We start from the raw sequence: 18,909 nt of genomic DNA on the forward strand, positions 1-18,909 counted from the left end.
TAAATATCTTTGTTGCTTTAGAATTGTTCCATGAGCTGGGACAGCAACATTACATAATCACATAGAAGATATAAAATGGCAGACAAAATAGTATGTTGACTTTCAGCTGAATGATGTATTTTAAATGTAATGGCAGTTACTACCCAGAGCAGATTGAATCATCTTGTTCTCTTGTTGAAAATGTCAAAGCAAAATCTTAAATTGCTTCAACACATGACAAGCAGAAGACACTTTGAACAGGAAAATGAAGAGTCAAGTAGGTTCGTTACAGCAATTTCATGAGGAATTTCTCAGAAACTACATTTCTGGTGCAAAATTTAATCTGGCTGCTGGGAAAAAATGCAGCAGAAAACGTAAAAGCTGGGTAATGAATAGCCCTCTGAGAACAGCAGAGCAGTGTTGAAGCTGGAAAGTGGTCTCTGTTTTGAGCTGCTTCACCAACACTGTCCTGCTGGCTGAGGGACAGGAGCAGTGCTGATTTCTGTGCTGGCACTTGATGAGAGACTTACAGGAGAACAGAAAACCCCTCTTGGGAACCTGTTTATGTGCAAGCAGTTCAGGCAAAGGCAGGGGGAGTTTCTGGCTATTGGGGTAGCCCATCATGGTTGTGTTCATGCCCCACTCACAGGGAGCTTGTACTGCCTTTTTCACCAAGGCTGGAGGAGCAAATTCCCCTTCCTGCAACTTTGGGTGTATAAGCCTTGGCTGAGAGGATTTGTTAATAAAAATAGAGTTGGTTCCTCTCTTCTTTTTCCACTTGATGATTTTTGGCTCTTTCAATTTTTTTTTTTCTATTTTTCTCTTGATTTAAAGATTATCTTCATCTTTTAATAAAGGATGGAGGAAATATAGTGAAGGATTAAATCCTTATCTGCAGCCATTTGAAGTGCCTGTGGGACTGTTTAATCTCACATTTCAGGGGATTTGGAAGCTAGGCCTCTCTGCAGTTTCTGCTGCATACAGTATATATGTGCTCAAATTGACCTGTGGGACAGGTGCAATCCATTGCTCACTTGCTGACAAGTTTATTTTATACTCCTCTGATAAAAATGTCTGGTGTGTTGACAACCTGCTTCGCAATGGTCACATTGATTCAAAACAAGTAGAGTCCCAAAGATGGTTTTTTTGGCCATGTCTTCACTGTTTCCCATTGCTTTTAGCATTGCCTGGAGATCTTGGAATTGTTTCACTGGGAAGTTCATTTGTTCCTCTCAAGTGTGCTGATGTCACTCACTGGGATTGTTGATGGGGCTGCCCAGAGATGCACCAGTGGGAACTGGAATGCAAATCCTCATACGTTTTTATGGATGGATCTCTGTGCAGGCTTTAGTCACGTTCCTGTTGGGAGTTTGCCTGCAATTCTTTGCATCCACACTGACCAGAAAACATTTCCAAGTAATAAGTTAGTCTTAAAATATCACATTTATTGTTGAATAGTTGCCTCCTGCAAACCTGATGCAGTGTTTTGCACACGTTTGGTATATTTTTTTGAAAAAGAGATTGCATTCTTGAATCACAGACACTTCCCTGTGTTTGATAGTAGCTGATACTGAAACGTTCAGGTCCCAGGCTGATCACCAGGGGTTATTCTGCTTCCCATCAGCTGCTAGAAACTCTGATGTGAGTGGTAAAAGGCAGCAGAGCCGACTCTGAAAATGGGTCTTCCCGCCAGAGATTTCTGTGGATGCTACTTTTTTTGTTAATTCTTTTAAATCCTTTGCCTCAAATAAGAAGACAAATTTCCTGGGATAACTATCTCCTTCATTTCTTAAAGCATTGTCTTTCATCAGAAGATTTACATTTTCTTGATCTTTGGTCATGAGGCAGGATAAACAATAGCGAGTGTATCTGTGATTTCCTTATGTGCCTATATTATGCCTGCTTTTATTCATTTTCCTGCTCATCCAACCAATAATGACATGATTTGCCCCAATTTTTTCTTAACGATGATCCATGTGCTTAGTGAGTAATACAATTCAAAATTTCTTCAGTGAAATATATGAAAATATAATAGCAAAACCTGGTGGAATATATTTTGCAGCTTTTGAAGGCAAATTAGAGACAAAGAACCTACATAAATATTGCATAAACATTTTATGAAAAGGTTTTCCTTGTCAAGTATAGTAACATTTTTCATCACAGTAACAAGCTTAGGAAGCCAGGGTGCTAATCCAAAGAATGCATCAGAATTAATAGACTGGATAGGGCAGGTGAAACCTTCTCATTAGCCCCCAACAGAGTAAAAACAATTGGCAAGAGATGACTTACTGAAGTTTCATGTTTCTTACTTGTGAATGTAATTAATCTAGAAAACTTAGAGTTGAAATTCCATCTAAAAATTGCTTGCAGTGTGGCAGCTTTGAAATTGTAACAGTCCTGCTGAACACCAAAGCAGGCTGAGCTGTTACACTGTGCAACATCTAAAATTGTCCAAAGTACAAGTTTTAAATGGTTGCTACTGCCTTGCAGACTTAAGTGAAATGCATTTTTAATGTCGCTCTTTGGTAGCTCTGCCCTTTTGAAAAGCTGCACAGCAATGTTTGGTGTGTAGTGAGGGTTTGATCTGGGCTGTCCCAGGGCACAGGGGAGCAATGAGGTTGCCTGAAACACCAAAGAGAGGTGGCAAAATGGCACTGGCTCCTCCTTCAGCAGTTTGTGGTGAGCACTGGCTGGAAGCTGCTGTTGAGTTGGCTTTTCCCAGCCTCAAAAAGAGCACCCATTGTTTTGTCTATGTACAATAGGTGCTTAAAATGTAGTTCATCTGACATTCATCGTCCACAATAATTCTCTTTTGATACACTGTCTATATCTAATGCAAGTTTTTTAGTTTTAGAGAATAATGGTTTGCTTTGAGTTTTATTAAAACAGTGCATAAAATCCACTCCATTATAATTCCTGTGGCTGGAGCTGTGCTGTGGTGCAGTAGTTCACTGTGCACGAGTGGTCAAATTGACCATGGAATATTAATGGGTTGTGGACCACAGGCTTTTGGTACTCTGGCTTCAGGTTGACAAGAATGATAGCTTTCATTTGTATGCAAAGTTTCCAGCTGTTCCTTTAAGATGGATGAAGGGATCTGGCTTCATCCGTCACAACTTCTTTACTTTTTTATAAGACAGAAAGAAAAAAGAATTAAAAAAACCAAAACCATAAAATGTAATAAAATGTTCTTTGCAGATCTCCTTGAAATAGAGGGTAATTTCAAGCATCTTATTTCTGCCCAGAGTCCAAGAGAAATATTTTGAGTGCAGATGAAATTATGTGTCCTTTGTGCTAAATACACTCTGTTCATTAAATAAAGCACACTCCATTTGAGATTTTCATGAATTACATTGCAGGAAAATGTACTTTGCATTTAGTAAGAATTTATTACACTTTTTTCCCTACTTCAGAGGAAACGCACGCTTGCTTCATAAAAGCAAGCTGCATGATCCACATTTAGGAAAGGAATAAAATCATCACAGGAATCATTTTGGTTGGAAAAGAACTTTGCATAATCTAACACAATCTGTGCAATTCAGAAATGCAGTGAAAGAAAGGTGTGTTGGAAGCTGTAGGAGTAAGGAAGCTTGATAACATCACACAGTGAGAGCCCTGCTAACACAGACGTCTTCTACTTTCCAGCACCCACTGTAGTGACAGCACCAATGGTGACCCCTACCATCAGTGCCACGGAATGTTTCACATCAGGAGATGCATAACAGTCAGTGCCACAGGCATTTAACACATATATTGCAGTCGTGTGAAGTGTTCAGCCCTGTTGTAATTACTTTGTGATAGGCACCTTGTGGGATTTTGCCATCTGTGCTTCAGTAATGTGCAATCTGTGCTATTGTTTCTATTCCACTTCACCAGAGTCCTAAGTTGTACTCTATTGCATAAGTTCCACCACAATCTCACCATTTCATTTTCTACAGCCTTATATGACTTAATTGCCTTGTGAGAAGGGGGAAGAAGGTCCAGCACAAACCTGAAAAACAGAAGATCCCACACCAAAAATCTAGTTAATCTTTACTTCTCCTAACATTTTCATGAATTCAATAGAGTTCATTTGGTATCTGCTGCTCCTCCACTTCTCTCCAGCTAAGCATCCCATGTGCAATAGCTGGAGACATCTTAGGTGAGGAGACTGGCAGCAAGATTCTTTAGTCAGAAATTATTTTGCCCATGGAATTATTAGCTGCTCTTGCTAGTTCTAAGTAGTCACCATGGACTACAAGGTCACACGTGCAGCAGAAGCTGTTGCAGCAGCTGGCAAGAACAGGACAGGCACAGCCACTTGTTCAGGATTTTGACTGCTCTCAAAGTCAAGGGAGCAGCAGTCATGGCCAGCTTCTTCTTGGTGCCAGTAGCATGACCTGTCAAATACAGGTCTGTTCCGAGTCATTGAGGACTTAATGGATTAGAATCAAAACCACCAGTAATGATCCAAGATCATTTGAGTGCCTCAAAATTCATTTCCCTTGTGAGCTGCATTTTAGCATGGACACAGCATCACAGCAGCTTCCTTAAAGCTGTGATTGTGTTGTCCTTCTTTCTATGTCATAAAAAGAATTCATGTGATGAATTCTAATTATTTACTGCTAATGTAAAAAATGCTAAACTCCTTCGTGCAGAAAATTGTCCCACAGAGGCAGTTCAAACAGTGCATTAGGGCACTCTTGATCCTAGGTAGAGCTTTCAAAAAGTGATGTTCATGGTGGTGGTAGTGGCAGAGGGGGAAGCATCCAGCTGCTGAATCATTCCACAGCATTGTCCCAAAAGAAGCATTTCCTGCTTGAATAGTAATAAATAGAGAAAAACTCTGTCATTGGTTAATGACTCCTGACTTCCACACAAGCTCTGAGTTTATTAAGTTGGAGTTTTTCGAGAATAAGTGTTCAGCATTTATTTTCAAAGACAGAGATATTTATCCTTTGACAACATCTCACTGCAGTGGCTTTTTTCTGTTAGAGCAAATGATGGATGGAGGTGCAATCATTTTGTCAGCTTGATACTGAGAGGAAGGAAATAACACAATAGCCAACTGATGGAGAAGTGTGTTTTGACTGACTGGTGGAGCACACTACAATAGAGCTAATCAGGAAACAGGGTCCCTGTATAAACACAGCCTCACAAAATTGCATTTTTATGAATGAGTTGTTTCACATGGTTTCCTACTACTTTTCACCTTGTGTGGTAATTTACTGCTGTGCCAAGAAAATGAAAAGCAGTGATTCTGATCTGGTAGCAGGACTTGCTGGTGTTCATTTGTTAGAAGTTCAGTCCACAAAATCCAGGTGAGAACCCTTGGCATTTTAAAGAAGCTTTTAAATCTTCAAGTGCACATTTCATTCCCTGGCAGCCAAACTACAGCTGTCACATTTACATTTACATCTGTACAATTGGCTCTCACGTTTGCTTAGTTGTAAGCAGCGACATGAAGGATAAAGCAGTAGCAGGTCAGGCCTGAAGTATTTTACTGCCAGCCATTGAGAAATCTCCTGGCACAAGCTGGGATTTCAGGTGAGACAAAGGGAGTCAGGTACATATTTTTTTAAAAGGTATAATGCTGAGCTTCTCTTAGCAACATGTGCCCTCTGGTTAATACATTGATTGAGAGTTTTGTATGCAGTTAGTTCCATCATCATCTATGGTGTAAAAGTTACAGTGTCACTGCCAAGATTTTTAGTTGCCAAAGTAGATCTAAGCCATGCCTGGAAGCATATGTATTTGAACTGAGAGTGAACAAAAGCTTAACTTTGGATATGAGCTAGTTTTAGATTAAGGATTTGGCATGCAGTTTTTTGCCCCAGAGGATGCTATTCAAACAGATCTGTTCTGCTGTCAAAAGGTTAGCCAGATTCTTGATTGAATGATACTAGAGGCTCTGTGTTAATTAATGGTGGGAAAATTCCACATCCTTTGATTGAAGGAAGTAGGTTGGCATGCAATTGTCTCATAGAAGACTTGAAATTATTTTGTTAGATTCCCTGCATTCTGCTTCATATTTAGATAATTTTTCCTTTCATCATTGCAAATTGCATGAGCAAATGTCCAGGAGGTACATCAATAGCAAAATTATAGAAGAGCAAATGTACTTTGGGTGCTTATCACAAGATAAGATGGAAGTCATTATGCACCACAAGGAAGAAGAAAACTGGTCCCCAGCATTTGACCAGTTCCTAGCCACATGGGAGTTCACATTTTAGCTCTCTTGGAGGAGTTTTCTGGTCTGGAAAACACTCGAGCTTTGCTGAGCCCCACGAAAGAGGCCCTTCAAACCATTAGTAGCTGGATTTCAGTGCATGACCCTGGTGCTGACTGGCTTCACACTGGAGCAGTTCAGGTCCTGGAGCACAGGTGATGCCTGCTGGTTTGGAGCATGTCCTTTGCATGGCACAGGAGGAGGGGACCTGCATTCAATTCAGAAGTTGTGTTTAGCTGAGCTGCTCAAAACATGCAGTAAGAGACTTGAGTTCAGTGTAGCAACAGCTTGGGCTCCCTGTCTGTCACTGTAGATTCTGTAAAAGTCTGACTGGAGTGGGGTGAGTACTGTGAGGCTGCTGCAGAGGGAAGGTAGGAAATAGCATGGGGAAATAGAGCTGTGTCAAATAACAAACTGTGAAGGAACTGGTGCTTACTGAGGAGCCTGATAGTTTTTCTAGCTGGTTATCACTGCTTATCCCTGAGTAATGATATCCTCAGGCTGTTTGTTTTCAACTGCTTTGTGTTTTTTCAAGAGAACTCATTAGTGTGTCAGATACGTATCTGAATATGGAATGACAGATTTTTGAAACAGTAGGGCTGTGGTGGAGAAAAAAATGAGCCTTCAGGCTCTGAGGGTTCATTGGCACTTAAAAGCAGGAGCCACCCCTTTAAGGCAGTTTTCTTCTTCGGTTGGTCAGCTAAACATTGACCTGTGCAGCACATCATGCTCTGCTTTATCTGACAAGGATCACCGTGTAACTAACTGGAGAGACCAAATCTTTCACAGGTCTCTTCTCTGCTTTTCTGCAGCACTTCTGGTGGGACAGCATACTCCTTGTGCCTATGACAGAGGCAATAAAAGCATCATGTGTGCTGAGAAAGAAAATGCACGTGTATGAACAGTTGCAGAGGATCACATCAGTGATTTGTCCAACACTGTACCTTTAAAATTTATGGACAAATGGAGTGAGAAGGACTGTTGAAATCACAGCAATCTGAATATTGTTCTGAAGTTTGTGTAACTTTTGAATGGGGTAAATATAGGCACAGGAGGAAACATCACTTCAGGCAGTCTCTGAGCAGCCTGCCTGCTTAACAGCCTCTGGCCATGTTCACTGGGCTCTTTTGGGAGGCACATGCATTGCCAGGTGCCTCTGGGTAAAGAAATGTCTTTCCAGGTTGTCATCCAGCACCTGTGACTTCCAGCCATGCCCCAGGTAGTGCCTGCAGTTACCCTGGGACACGACACAGGAGCTTCCCCTCAGTCTCAGTTCTGTGCTGTGTCTGTCTGATAGCATTTCCATAAACAAATCCAGCCAAGGCAGTTCCAGTGGTCACAGGATGAAATCCTGGAATGGCAAGGAAAGGCAAAGCAACCCCTCAGAGTGCTGCATTGTCAGACCCAGTACCTTCCAAAGATAGGTCTGTCTGGGTAGCCACAGGAAGCTAATGTCACCCTTGTTCTAGTGGCTTCACCACATAAGCATTCCTGCTTATAGCAGCCAGGGACATGGCACATTCCATGGCATTTGGAAGGGAAAAAAACATAGACAGCTGTATCCTAGGTCTTCCCTTGACAGTTCATGAGTTAAGTTCAGTTTTGTAGCAGAATTACTGCTGTCTCTTCAATAATAGGAAGACTATTTACAGTGCGTTTAATTATTTTAATTTCCCATAGCTTTGTGGGAGGTCAAGTAAGAGTTCTGTTAGCTTTGTTAAATACATGTTGATACAGTAACAGCACTGACTTTTTGTTCTGCTTCCCCTTGAGCAAGGATGGAAATCCGTGCCACATGTCTATCAAACCTAATTCCTAGAATTAAAGAAACTTCTTGTAGAGGAATGGGAATTTGAATAAAGGTTGTTTGTGGACTTCTGTCAAGTACAGAGATTAAGTAAGATTACAATCCCTCATAGCTGAAAATATTTTGTATTGCCTTTCCGTTTAAGAAGGACCAAAAGTGAATAAGTCATCTGATGTCTGACCTCTAAAATAAGAATAGCTTTTGTTTCCAGTAAATCCCTCTGACATTGAAGAGCCAGCAGTTCCTTGCCTTCTCATCTCAAAATCCCTCTGGGCCATTTCAGTTCCTATGGAAAGAGCTCTGACAGGCTGCCAGTTCATTAGGGTGATTACTCTCCTAGAACAATATGGCAGAACATAACCATTTAAAATGTGACATGCAGAAGCACATTTAGAAAACTTCCAAAGGCTGCAAGTAAAGCTGAGGGAAACAGGGGGAAGCCCTGGTGAGATTGGGTTACAAAGGGAGTAGGTGGGAATGGGATATGAAGAAAGCATTAAGCAAGGAAAACCTAAACACACTGGCACAGCATGGATGAAGCTACTCCAGCAACTTTTCTCCAAGTCCTACAATGCAGAAATCCTATAAACCAGAAATAAAAAATAAGAATATGAGAAAAATGTAAAGGTAGCAAAAAAAGCCTGAAAAACTGGAGAATACCCTAAGAAAAAAACCTGGTAGTTGATATACCAGAAACGGAAACTCTGTTGAGACCGTTGCAGATTTAAAATTGTTTTGTAGGTTGACAACTGTTGTTGTTTATTTTACAAACTCAGGTCAAATAATTTCGGGTGATGAATTTTAACAGGAAAAGTTTGGAGGTAATTTTGAAATGTTTAATTTCATGTGGTGCACGATGTTGTATTTAATTAAAAACACTTCTCCCCATTTTCAGCAATACACAGTCATTTATTTCAAGCCAAGCCAAACTTACAAAACCTATTTACACAGTCTGGCCCTAAGTAATCAATCAGAGTCGTGCAGCCTGTGCCTGTTGCTATGCTTTTTAATAGACACGTTATCGGGTGGCTGGAGCAGTCCCCTGGTAGGACCAAGCAGGGGTATTGTTTCCTGCTCTCTGATGGACATATTTCTGCAGAGCAGGAGGCAGGGTCCCCACTCAGGCTTTGAGGAGTGCGTCCAGGTACCCCACCTGCTGGGGTGGGAGTCTAAGCTACTGTGGAGCTGCTGGGGTCCTTCAGACACTATTGCGTGCAAGTTTTCTGTGTATTGCTTTGGACAGGCATAAAGACATGTTGGGACTGTTCACACTGAGATAGATTCGTCTGGCACTTCAAATTCATTGTGTCAGCTTTGCAACATGAGGGTCTAAACTGCCTGTTCTTGTTATTACATGTAGGTTAAAAGTGAGAAATTGAGTTTGTTTCGCTGCTTTGTATTAAAAATGTAATTCTTGAAACGGCTCATTTCTGTTGAATCAGGGGATCACCACAACCACAAGAAAGGTGGTAACACACTGGCTGTGTAACAGCCATAGCATGTAATAAATGTTTACATGCCATCAAGTGTACAAACATTTGATTGCTTATGTGACAGAGCTTTTCTTTTGCAGCCATTGGTCTCAATTTTTCCATTACATTTTCTCATTTTCTTTTCTAGCTTTAGTCACAGACAAACCTCCAAAGCCATTGTTCCCCATGGAGAACCAGCCAACTGTTATAGATGTCCAGCTGGGTAAGTCCCCTTCTGGGAATAATAGATCCTAAACTTCCACTCTGGTAGCAGATGGGATAAATTGAAAATGGTAAGAAAGGTTTAGTGGTACTGTTATTACATGCAAATCAATTTGCAGCTTCTCATTTATAACCGTAGAATTTACTGCCATGGCAATTTAAGGGAATGAACTTGTGTAACATCAGGGGATGGCAGTACTAATTGGTTACAATGGGTATTAAATATAGAGCACTGATGCTCTTCTTAATAGATGATTGGTAGAGTAATATATGTCTAAATTGGTGCTGTATTGATCAGTTGATGTTCACCTAAGACAAATATTCTCATAAAGGAAGTGCTGATTCCCTTAAAAGTTAATGTAAAGCAGTGCATTTTCAAGTTGTTCTGAATGTGTACCAGAAAGGGCTTTTGACTAAAATGCTTGTATGCTTTTCTCACTCCTGTTATATATTCTGTGAATGCACATCTCTGAATCTCAGCTAGCAGCCTCTATTTTCTGTCATGTTAGAAAATAATGCTGGAGAGTTCTGCTAACTTTGGGAAGCTGTTGGGCATTGTGGTGCTGGAAGAACTGCTCTGCATTGAAGTTCCAGAGGTTTTTTTCAGTGACTTGAAAATAGATTTCTAATTTTAAGAGGCAGAATTTGAGTTGCTGTTGAGGACAGTGGTGCCATGAGCTTAAATTACAAGAGATGTATTGCATATGGGGATTATTCACTCAGTGCTGAAACTGTGGCACCTTCCTTCTTGAGTTGGCCTCTCTCCCTCCTTTTACACCACAGCTAGCTGGGTTCAGAGGTGGAATGATGTTTAATGGCAAGCAGGGTCGGTGTGAAACATTTTAAGAGGGCTGGGGACATTGTGGTAAAGCTGTTTGTATTTGTGAAAATCTACAGGGTTCTACTTGAGCTGAATACAAAGACATGTCCTTGTTTTTAAACTGGGTGCCAAACATTGCCAGAGAAGCACTGTGGATGCTATGAAGTATTTAAAAATGGGGTTTGAATTCTTCAATGTGAGAATATAAATTATTTGTGACATTAGCTAATCTTAAAGATTAGCTTTCTCTCATATACCTGAACTGACTCAGGAGTCTGTGAGAGCTTGCAAAGGGAAGACAGCAGTGGATTTGGGAAGCAGCCAGTGCCAGATGAATTCTGCAGACAGGTGCATATGTGCTTATTTAGGTTCCCCTCCACAGGGCTTGAATGTCTGTAGCTGAACAGAAATTGCCCCTAAAAGAGGATATGAAGTGAATCTGGAGCCACAGTTAAAACCCTACGAGTTAACAGCAAAACAGTCACTGAAGTTTGAATCAGTCCAAAAGGCTGAATTCAGTCTCCTGGTGCAACTTCTTAAAAGTCAACTTTTTAATGATTTCCTTTGGGAGCACACTGTCCCTGCATACATCTGTGAAATAAAGGCACTCAGTACACATCTTTGTTTCCTGCATTTTCATTTCATCTTCATTTTCTCTTCCAAGGTCCCCTGTTCCAGCAGGACTCTGTTGGTTTTGACTGAATTCTTTTTTGTTGTTGTTGTTTGCTTGAAAACATTTTGTTCTTGCTGATTAAAAGGAGGTTTGATTAAAAAAAAATTAAAACAAACAAACCCCCTCCTCTCCATGGAGATGTGGCTCAGTAATAGGATTTTGGAATATCTCTAGAGGGAAATATAAATCTTGCATCTTTATATGCTGGAATGTAATCCATTAGTTGTCCCCTAAGATCAGGGAATTTACATATGGTGCTTTTTTTTTCTGATATGTTAATAGGTTTGGTTATTGCCACTAGACCATATTGATATGAAAGAACCTGAACTTAACTTCTTTTGCAGTGAAGTTCGTTGATTTTACTCTTGATGAAACCTGGCAAATAGATAAAGCTGTAAGATTCTCAGGGAGCACCTTCATCCAGCTGCAGGAGGTTACCTGCAGCTTGGGGCTGGAAGGCTGGGCTGGCCTCTGGGATGTGCCAGAGCTTTGCAGGACTGGGAACCATTTGATTGCACAAAGCAATGTGGGAGAAACTTGTGTGTAAGGTCACCTGCTGGGATACTTCTTTGAGATCTTGTTAAACTCCTGGGAGTTTCAAACAATTGGCATTATTCTGTATTTTATTAGAAATTAGAGGAAAATTTCTGTGTTTTACAGGCCCTTTAGCTCATGGAGTCAAATCACGCAATATGCCTGATTTTTCAGTAGTTCTGCAAGTATGAATGTGCCACTACACTACAAAAGAAATGGAGTTTAATCCACCTACTTGTTCTGCAGAGATTATTTTAGTTTTCTATTGGAAAGCTAATCTTTAAAGAAATAGCTATCTTTTTTTCTGTAAGTAGAGGAGATTAATTATTATTCACTGTCTTTATCCTTAATGATTAGCATGGTGCAAAGCAAAATCTCCCTAGGACTCTAGGCAGTGGCCTAACTACTCAGCAGCTTATTTGGCCTTACTGCAAACTTCAATATTCACCTTTTAGCTTTTTAGATTTTAGAAGAAGTTTTAGTGAAAACAGGTACACAGAATTCTTATTGACAGTAGATGAAAGAGTTCCTTCAGGCTTCAAACATGGTCCTGAACCTGCCTTGTTCTTCTTAAGGAGCAGGAATGTAGTTTTTGTGTTTTCTGTTTTTCTTTGGAATGTGACTGAGATCTAAAACCAACCCTGTCAAGGTTAGAGAGAAGCAGAAACTGGAATTTGCTTCTTTTTTGTTTTCTGTATTTGTTTGTGGTATAGAAATAGAGCCAGAGAGGGGGGAGGATTGACAGGAGGACAAAAGAGCATCCCAGAGGACTGGAGAAATAGTCCACAACAGTTTCACTGTCTCAGTTGCTTTACCAGGTCAGATAATCACTTCATCTCTGGGCCGACCTAGAAAATAATGACTGAGTTTTCTTTTATTGTCCATTTACTGCTTCTTTTTTGTAAAAACAAAACTAAAAAAAAAAAAAAAAAAACCCTTTTATTTGTATTTTAGTTCTTTGCATTGAGGTTGGTATAGAAATAGTTCTTGATTGAATAGCATGTGATACATTTAATCTTACTGTACCTTGGTTTTAACAAATAATGTTCATTCTTACCATATAGTGTATGTTTTGCAAATAAATGGCATTTTTCTGATAATAAAATGTTCTTCTTCAGAAAAGGTATTCCTGGGTTGTCTTCATGGCATTAAAATCAAATTTAATGGTATGAGCCAAAACACACACAGCTCCTGTGCCCAGGAGATGGGGTGGCTTTGGCAGAAGGCCTTTAAGACCATGTCCTATGTAAAGCTCTGACTGTGAATTTATTAAAACTAATGCCATTGTGAGTCAAAGTTGAGTTGTTCAAAAGCCCTTTTTTTAGAGCAGGAGCTTGTTGTTTCTTTGACTGACCATATAAACCTAAGTGTGTTTATGGATTGTTCATGCCAAATCCCTGAGTATAGAGAATTCCTTATGTGATTTACAAGAGTAAAGATTGAGACCTCAGTCAGGTGTCTTGGGGCTGTGAGCAGTAATTTTTAAAGATCTGTTATCTATTTCCACATAGAGTTGTCTGACAGCAAGTGGAGCATGCTGTGCTGTAAGTCTTAAGATGACATGTTGGTATGTTGCTCTGCTGATCTCGAAATTCATTTCTAAAATTCTTTTCCAGCTTTGTTCACTCTTAGTGCTTTGAGGACATGTAAGGAAGGAAAACCACTCCTTTGTGTTTTGATTACACGATTATAGAGTAGGTTTCTCCCCTGAACCAGCTCGTTTGCACAGTTCTGGTAGCACCAAGAGGCCAAAATCAGACTGCTCCCTGCTAGCTGGGAGCTGTTGTGCTGCCAGCTCTTGGATGGTGTTGAAACAGTGTGGCAGGGGTATTTGTGGGAGAAAGGAAGCACAGTTGTGCTCTGCTGATTTTTGGCTGGACACTGATCAATAAGGATCTACATCTAGCCAATCTATGTACAAGCAGCTTCCAGAGTTCTCTAGCTTGCACCATGGCTGCTATTCTTCAGTTGTGAATTTTGCAGAGTATCAAAAGCTAAAAAAACAATATCAAAATAGAAGCTAAATATGTTAATTCTGTACCATGTATTACAGTGACTGCAGTGTTAATATTTTCCTTATGAATGGGTTAGTTAAATGGAATGAAAATTTGCATGTTTGCATGTCTATATTAATTGAAGATATAATTTACATATCATTTGCTTTTCAGCTATGTCCTGGTTTTGTTTTCAGGTGTTTACTTAAGAAATGTTGCAGGAATTTTACAAAACAAAGCAAGAATCCTCTGTGTTAATTCTATGCTAATTCATTTAGTGAACAGGGAAGATGTCAAGAGGTTTAACTCGCTTTTGTCATGGCAGTTTCTCTGTTTCTAAAGATGCTGAGGAAAGAAAACACATAGTTTATGAGGATTGTCATTTTTCTTAATAGCTGAACTGTTCAGAAAGATTTTGTTTCTAAAAGATTTAACAGCAAGATTCCTTGGGACTCATTATTAGGCAGATCAATAAGAGATCAATAGAGCTACTGTAAAACAAGTGCAAGGGAATATACAAAGTTACATCTGCTGACAGATATAGGAATAGAATAAAAATAGTTAGGAATAAAAAAGCCCTTTTGGTTTGCAGCACTGGCTGGAAGGAATTATTTGAGAAGTGAAAATTCATGCATTTACTGACATTTAAAAAATACTACTCCACTGTCCACAGTCTTAATTTTCACTGACACCTCACTTCTCTTCTTAAAAATAAATAATTATTTTTTTTAAGAATGCCCTGCAAGATGTTTGAGGCCTTCATTTCATACCAAGCCTGTTTATTCAACACAATCCAGCACTGCCTCTCATTACAGATTTCCTCATTAAATCTTGCATTCTTCATCTTTAAAGATACAGGTATTTGATAAGCAGTTGAATAGAGTAGTGACCTTGAACAGAAAGCAACACAGAAATTTTGGACTGCAAAATGCCTCAAAATAGAACAAGTGATTTGAAAGTGGACTTGGAAAGAAATTCTCATATAGTGTGCTTGCAGTGTGGAAAGAGCACTGATACTTGTCTGGGGTCAGGCCTCTGAGTGTTGTGGACATGCCTTTTGATTTGCCCTTTGACTGAAGGATCAAGTGGTCCCTGTTCTTCCCATGGCAGACCAAAACCTCCCCCAGTGCTCCCCTCCCTTCACAAGGATACACTCACTGTGTAACCTCCCCCAGACTAAGGGCTGGAAAATCATCTCCTCCCAGCACTGCAGACTCACATACCAAAAGCTGCATGCTCCTGCACAGAAATACATGAAGGAGCAATTTTCACCAGGAAGTGAAGAGAAACTGGGGGATGGTCTTTAGGACCTGCCTTCCTTTGCAGCACAAAGGGTACAGCTCCACAGCTATTTCAGCTGTACGTGCCTGTGGGAAAGCAGGCAGGATTTACATCTATTGCAATCATTCTGTACTAATCTGCAGGGAATATTAGAGACAAATTGTCTGACATTTAGGTTTAGAAGTAGTTCCCTAAATACCCAAAGTGTATTACTGCTAATGCTTTGATGCTAATTTGGTATGTTGTTAATATCCCTGCTTCTCTCAGGGATAAAATGGTGAAATGCTTCACTTCAGAGACTTGGGCTAGGATCTGTGGTTCAACTAGTGTAAATCCATGGTTGTTTTGCCTTTTGTATAGTTAATCCAGGTTTACATCTGTGAATCAGAGAACAGTTTGTTGGCACACTTCTTTGTTTTGTTTTTATGGACTTGGAAAGATGAGCCAAATTCTGACTGCTGATGCATGTTTTTTACACCCATTGGGATCCATGGGATTGGCACAGGTATGTCAGAAATGAAGATTTAGCACTTTCCAAGTTTTTTTCTGAACTTCTATATAGTATTTATTGCTTATGTTGAGTTCAGTGGATATTAGGTCAGTCTTGTATACATTCTGAGAGTAACATGACTCTGCCTGTATGGAAAAAATGTATTTATTGATGTCAGATAGACACCCTTGCAGTTACTTTTGAAACAGCAATACTATAGATCAATCTGTTGTGGTTTTTTTATTCCAAGAAAGTGGTTAAGAGGAAACACTCCAGTATATCCTGACTTACAGCTGTCCCAAGGCATTCATCCAAAGGCATTAGCTAACTTATGATGATTGAAGAATGCCTCAAATAATCTTGCTTCACTAAATCTTCCTCTGAAAGTGGTGACTGCAGTGTGGGGGTGTCCAGGACACAGAGCTTTAGCAGCTCCCTAGGACTAAACTGCCATTAACAAATACAACCATCTCTTCAGCTGCCACAGACACACAGCTGTGCTGAGCTTGGCTAAAAGATCTTTGGTTTCTCAGTTTACTGCATTTGACTGGTATCTCGAAAATGGGCACAAGTTTGTTTTGCAAAAATGAAGTTCAGCCCAGGAGAAGGGAAATAGAAAAGATGGTCTTGGTGGAGAGCAAGGGCTTAGGACTGTTGCTAAGAACTGTGGGGCTTTTTTCTGCTATAACTCTCCTGACCTCGACCAGGACTCTGGTCCTCATTTAAGGTGAGGATATTATTCTCTAGTTTTCTGGAATGTTGTGACAATAAAATCACCTGGTACTGGGGAAGAACTCCAAGAAGGGCAAAGAAGGACTACAGATAGAGAAAGCTTTGACCTGAATTTTTGCCTCAGGGACCTTGCCTTTTGGGCTCTGAGCCTGACTGCAAACACAGAGACATTTAACTGCACAGTCCACAGACATATGCTATTGTGCATTGAAAGTCAGACAATATTAATGTTTCAGAAAAGAGAACCACAGGGCAAAGTTTGCACCATTTTCCATGCTTGTTGGAAACACTGTCACTGGAAGGAATTCATGTGCTGCCATTTTACATTCTCTCTACAGTGTTTGTCATGTGAATGAGTTATTAAGGCTGTGAATGCCTCATATATTCTGTAAATTACAGAGTAGAAACATTCGGCACTACTATTTTGACCTTTTCAGCATTCTGTGATTTGCTGGGCTTGCCATTCCACATCTTTTGTTTACGGCCTCACTAAAACGTAGGGATGGAGCTGAGTGGGCAAACAGTCAAAATATACGGGGCTGGGAAAGGTCAGGGTCATGCATCACAGCACTGCTGTTCATGGGCAGGGAAGATTAAAATCTGGACTAAGCGTTCTCGTGATTTTTCCTTCTTCACTGAAAAATAATAGAAAGTTGTATTTTGTAATCTGTTCCAAAGGCAGCAGGGCAGAAAATGAAGACTGATGGTATAATTTTTATTTCTCAAAATTTCAATATCGTAATGTCATGATCTTAGAGGCTGTGAAAATCAAAGCTGTCATAGTCCTTCAAAAGAAGTGAGATGGAATTCTACTCACCAAATCTTTGCTTCATTTAATCCATGTTTGATAAATGTTGCTCTTACCTTCATCCTCAATACCCTTGCGTTTGTCTCCATCCTGCAGAAACAAATAGTTTGTATTAGGTAATTGAACTTCGACCATTAGAATGAGGTTGAGTTACAGTTTTCGTGTGAGATATTGCAATTCAATGACAACCAAATGAAAGACAGCCAAAGCCTTCTCTTGAAATTAAGAGATATTTTTATTATCTACTGAAGACACACGTTGTGTGACTTCCCAGGACCCCTAATCAGGCAGAAAGTAAAAGAAAGAGGAAGCAGTAATCTGCAGAAAGGTAGCAGAGGCACTCTGATTTCTACCACACATTTTTAGTTTAAAACCAGCCACACAGTGAATGATTTCTGTAACTTTCTACTACCGAGTGTGTTTTTATTATCTGCTTATGCTATATGAGAGGCTTACTAGTTTTAACATGCTTGGCTCTAGTCCCATGAATAAGTGAATATAATTATTTATGAAAACATCCACAGAGATCACATTTATGCACAGTCAGGTGTGCAGTTACTTCAGCTCACAGGAGCCTAAACCCTTACTTGAGCAATGCTTGATATTACTCAAATACAAATTTCACCGATGGTCTTGCACACTGAGTTAATTAAAAAGCCTAAGAAAATTTTATTTTATAACCAGCAGAGTTGCAAGTTTAAGTGAGCTGCATATACCACTGCTATTATCTCAGTGATGAAGTTTGTAAGTGGTGCTACATGCTTTCCTGGGCATATGGGATGTGGCACCTTGCAAACTCAACGTGCTTTTCACATTTCTCTGATCAAGCTCAGTGGTTTGAGTTGAGAATTCAAATATTTAGGATTCAGTAATTTTAATTTTAAAAAGAAAAACAAGTGCTGTGTTTAGTGGGCTTTTGCATTGCTAGTGAGCTGAGTAAATATTAGCAAATACTCTATTCTGTGAATTTTGTCTCTGTTTATGAAGGAAAAGATTATCCATGTGGATCTTTCCTTGGATACATCCTCTAAATGCTTCTGGACTTGACAGTCTATTTCGAATAGTTTATTGCCAAGTCCTGAATATGCAGGAGTTGAAAAGTGAAGCTGTTACGACTGGGCAGGCTGATCAAATCAGGATTTCTGTTTCCCAATTACATTACTGTTAACTCTTCTTAATGATTTCCTGATTTGCATTGATGAATTTGAAATCCAATTTATAGACAATATTCTGAAGCCTGTCATTCAAATAATTGATATTAGTAAATACTGCATGCAGAAAAGTGCTTTGCTGTAACATCTGAGCATTGACCCAATGAAGTGAATGCATATAGGGTAGGCAGAGGATTTAATTTGTAAGTGCAGTGGGTACTTGTGGCTTAGTTTTACCTGAATTCACCTGCCTTTCCTGCTTAACTCACTTTGGAAACTGAGTTGTGGAGGCTGCACTGTGTGCAATAAGGAATCTGCTTTACTAAAGATCATTGACCAAACACTTTTATTTAGGACTGTGGTTTAACTTTGCTAAATACCACCTGGCATGGTGAGTGGTGTGGAGATATCAAATTGTTATTCACCCTGTGGGCACGTTGCCTCTGAGAGGGGATCTGCTGCATTTGAGCAGTTATTCAGAGGCAGGCAAGCATGCTGCTTCTCTCAGTGTCAGGATTTTAAAGCCCAGCCTCTCACAGTCCAACTCATCCCTTCACAGCCTGACCTCTCTTGTGTGAAATGCCTCCTCAGTCAGAAAACTCCTAAACAAATGTGTGATTCCAAACACCTACATTTTATAGCAGCATTTGGGGGTTATCAGCTGTAGTTTTGCCTGTAAAAAAACCAGGAAATCCACAAGTGAATCACAACACTGTAGTGTGTAACAACAGATGTGGC

General features: G+C 39.9%; 1 protein-coding gene across 7 annotated transcripts in view; it reads left to right on the top strand.

The window, feature by feature from the left end:
- Positions 1-18,909, top strand: part of IL1RAPL2 (interleukin 1 receptor accessory protein like 2) — a 349,905-nt gene that overhangs the window by 242,198 nt on the left and 88,798 nt on the right. For all 7 annotated transcript variants that reach the window (XM_085060499.1, XM_085060500.1, XM_085060502.1 and 4 more), the window contains one exon: positions 9,615-9,689. In XM_085060499.1, the coding sequence (XP_084916625.1) occupies positions 9,615-9,689 (75 nt within the window). The remainder of the gene's footprint in view (positions 1-9,614; positions 9,690-18,909) is intronic.

The sequence above is a fragment of the Lichenostomus cassidix genome, chromosome 4A (genome assembly GCF_008360975.1).
Source record: "Lichenostomus cassidix isolate B80296 chromosome 4A, HeHo_3.0, whole genome shotgun sequence".
In the NCBI taxonomy this organism is placed as follows: Eukaryota; Metazoa; Chordata; class Aves; order Passeriformes; family Meliphagidae; genus Lichenostomus; species Lichenostomus cassidix.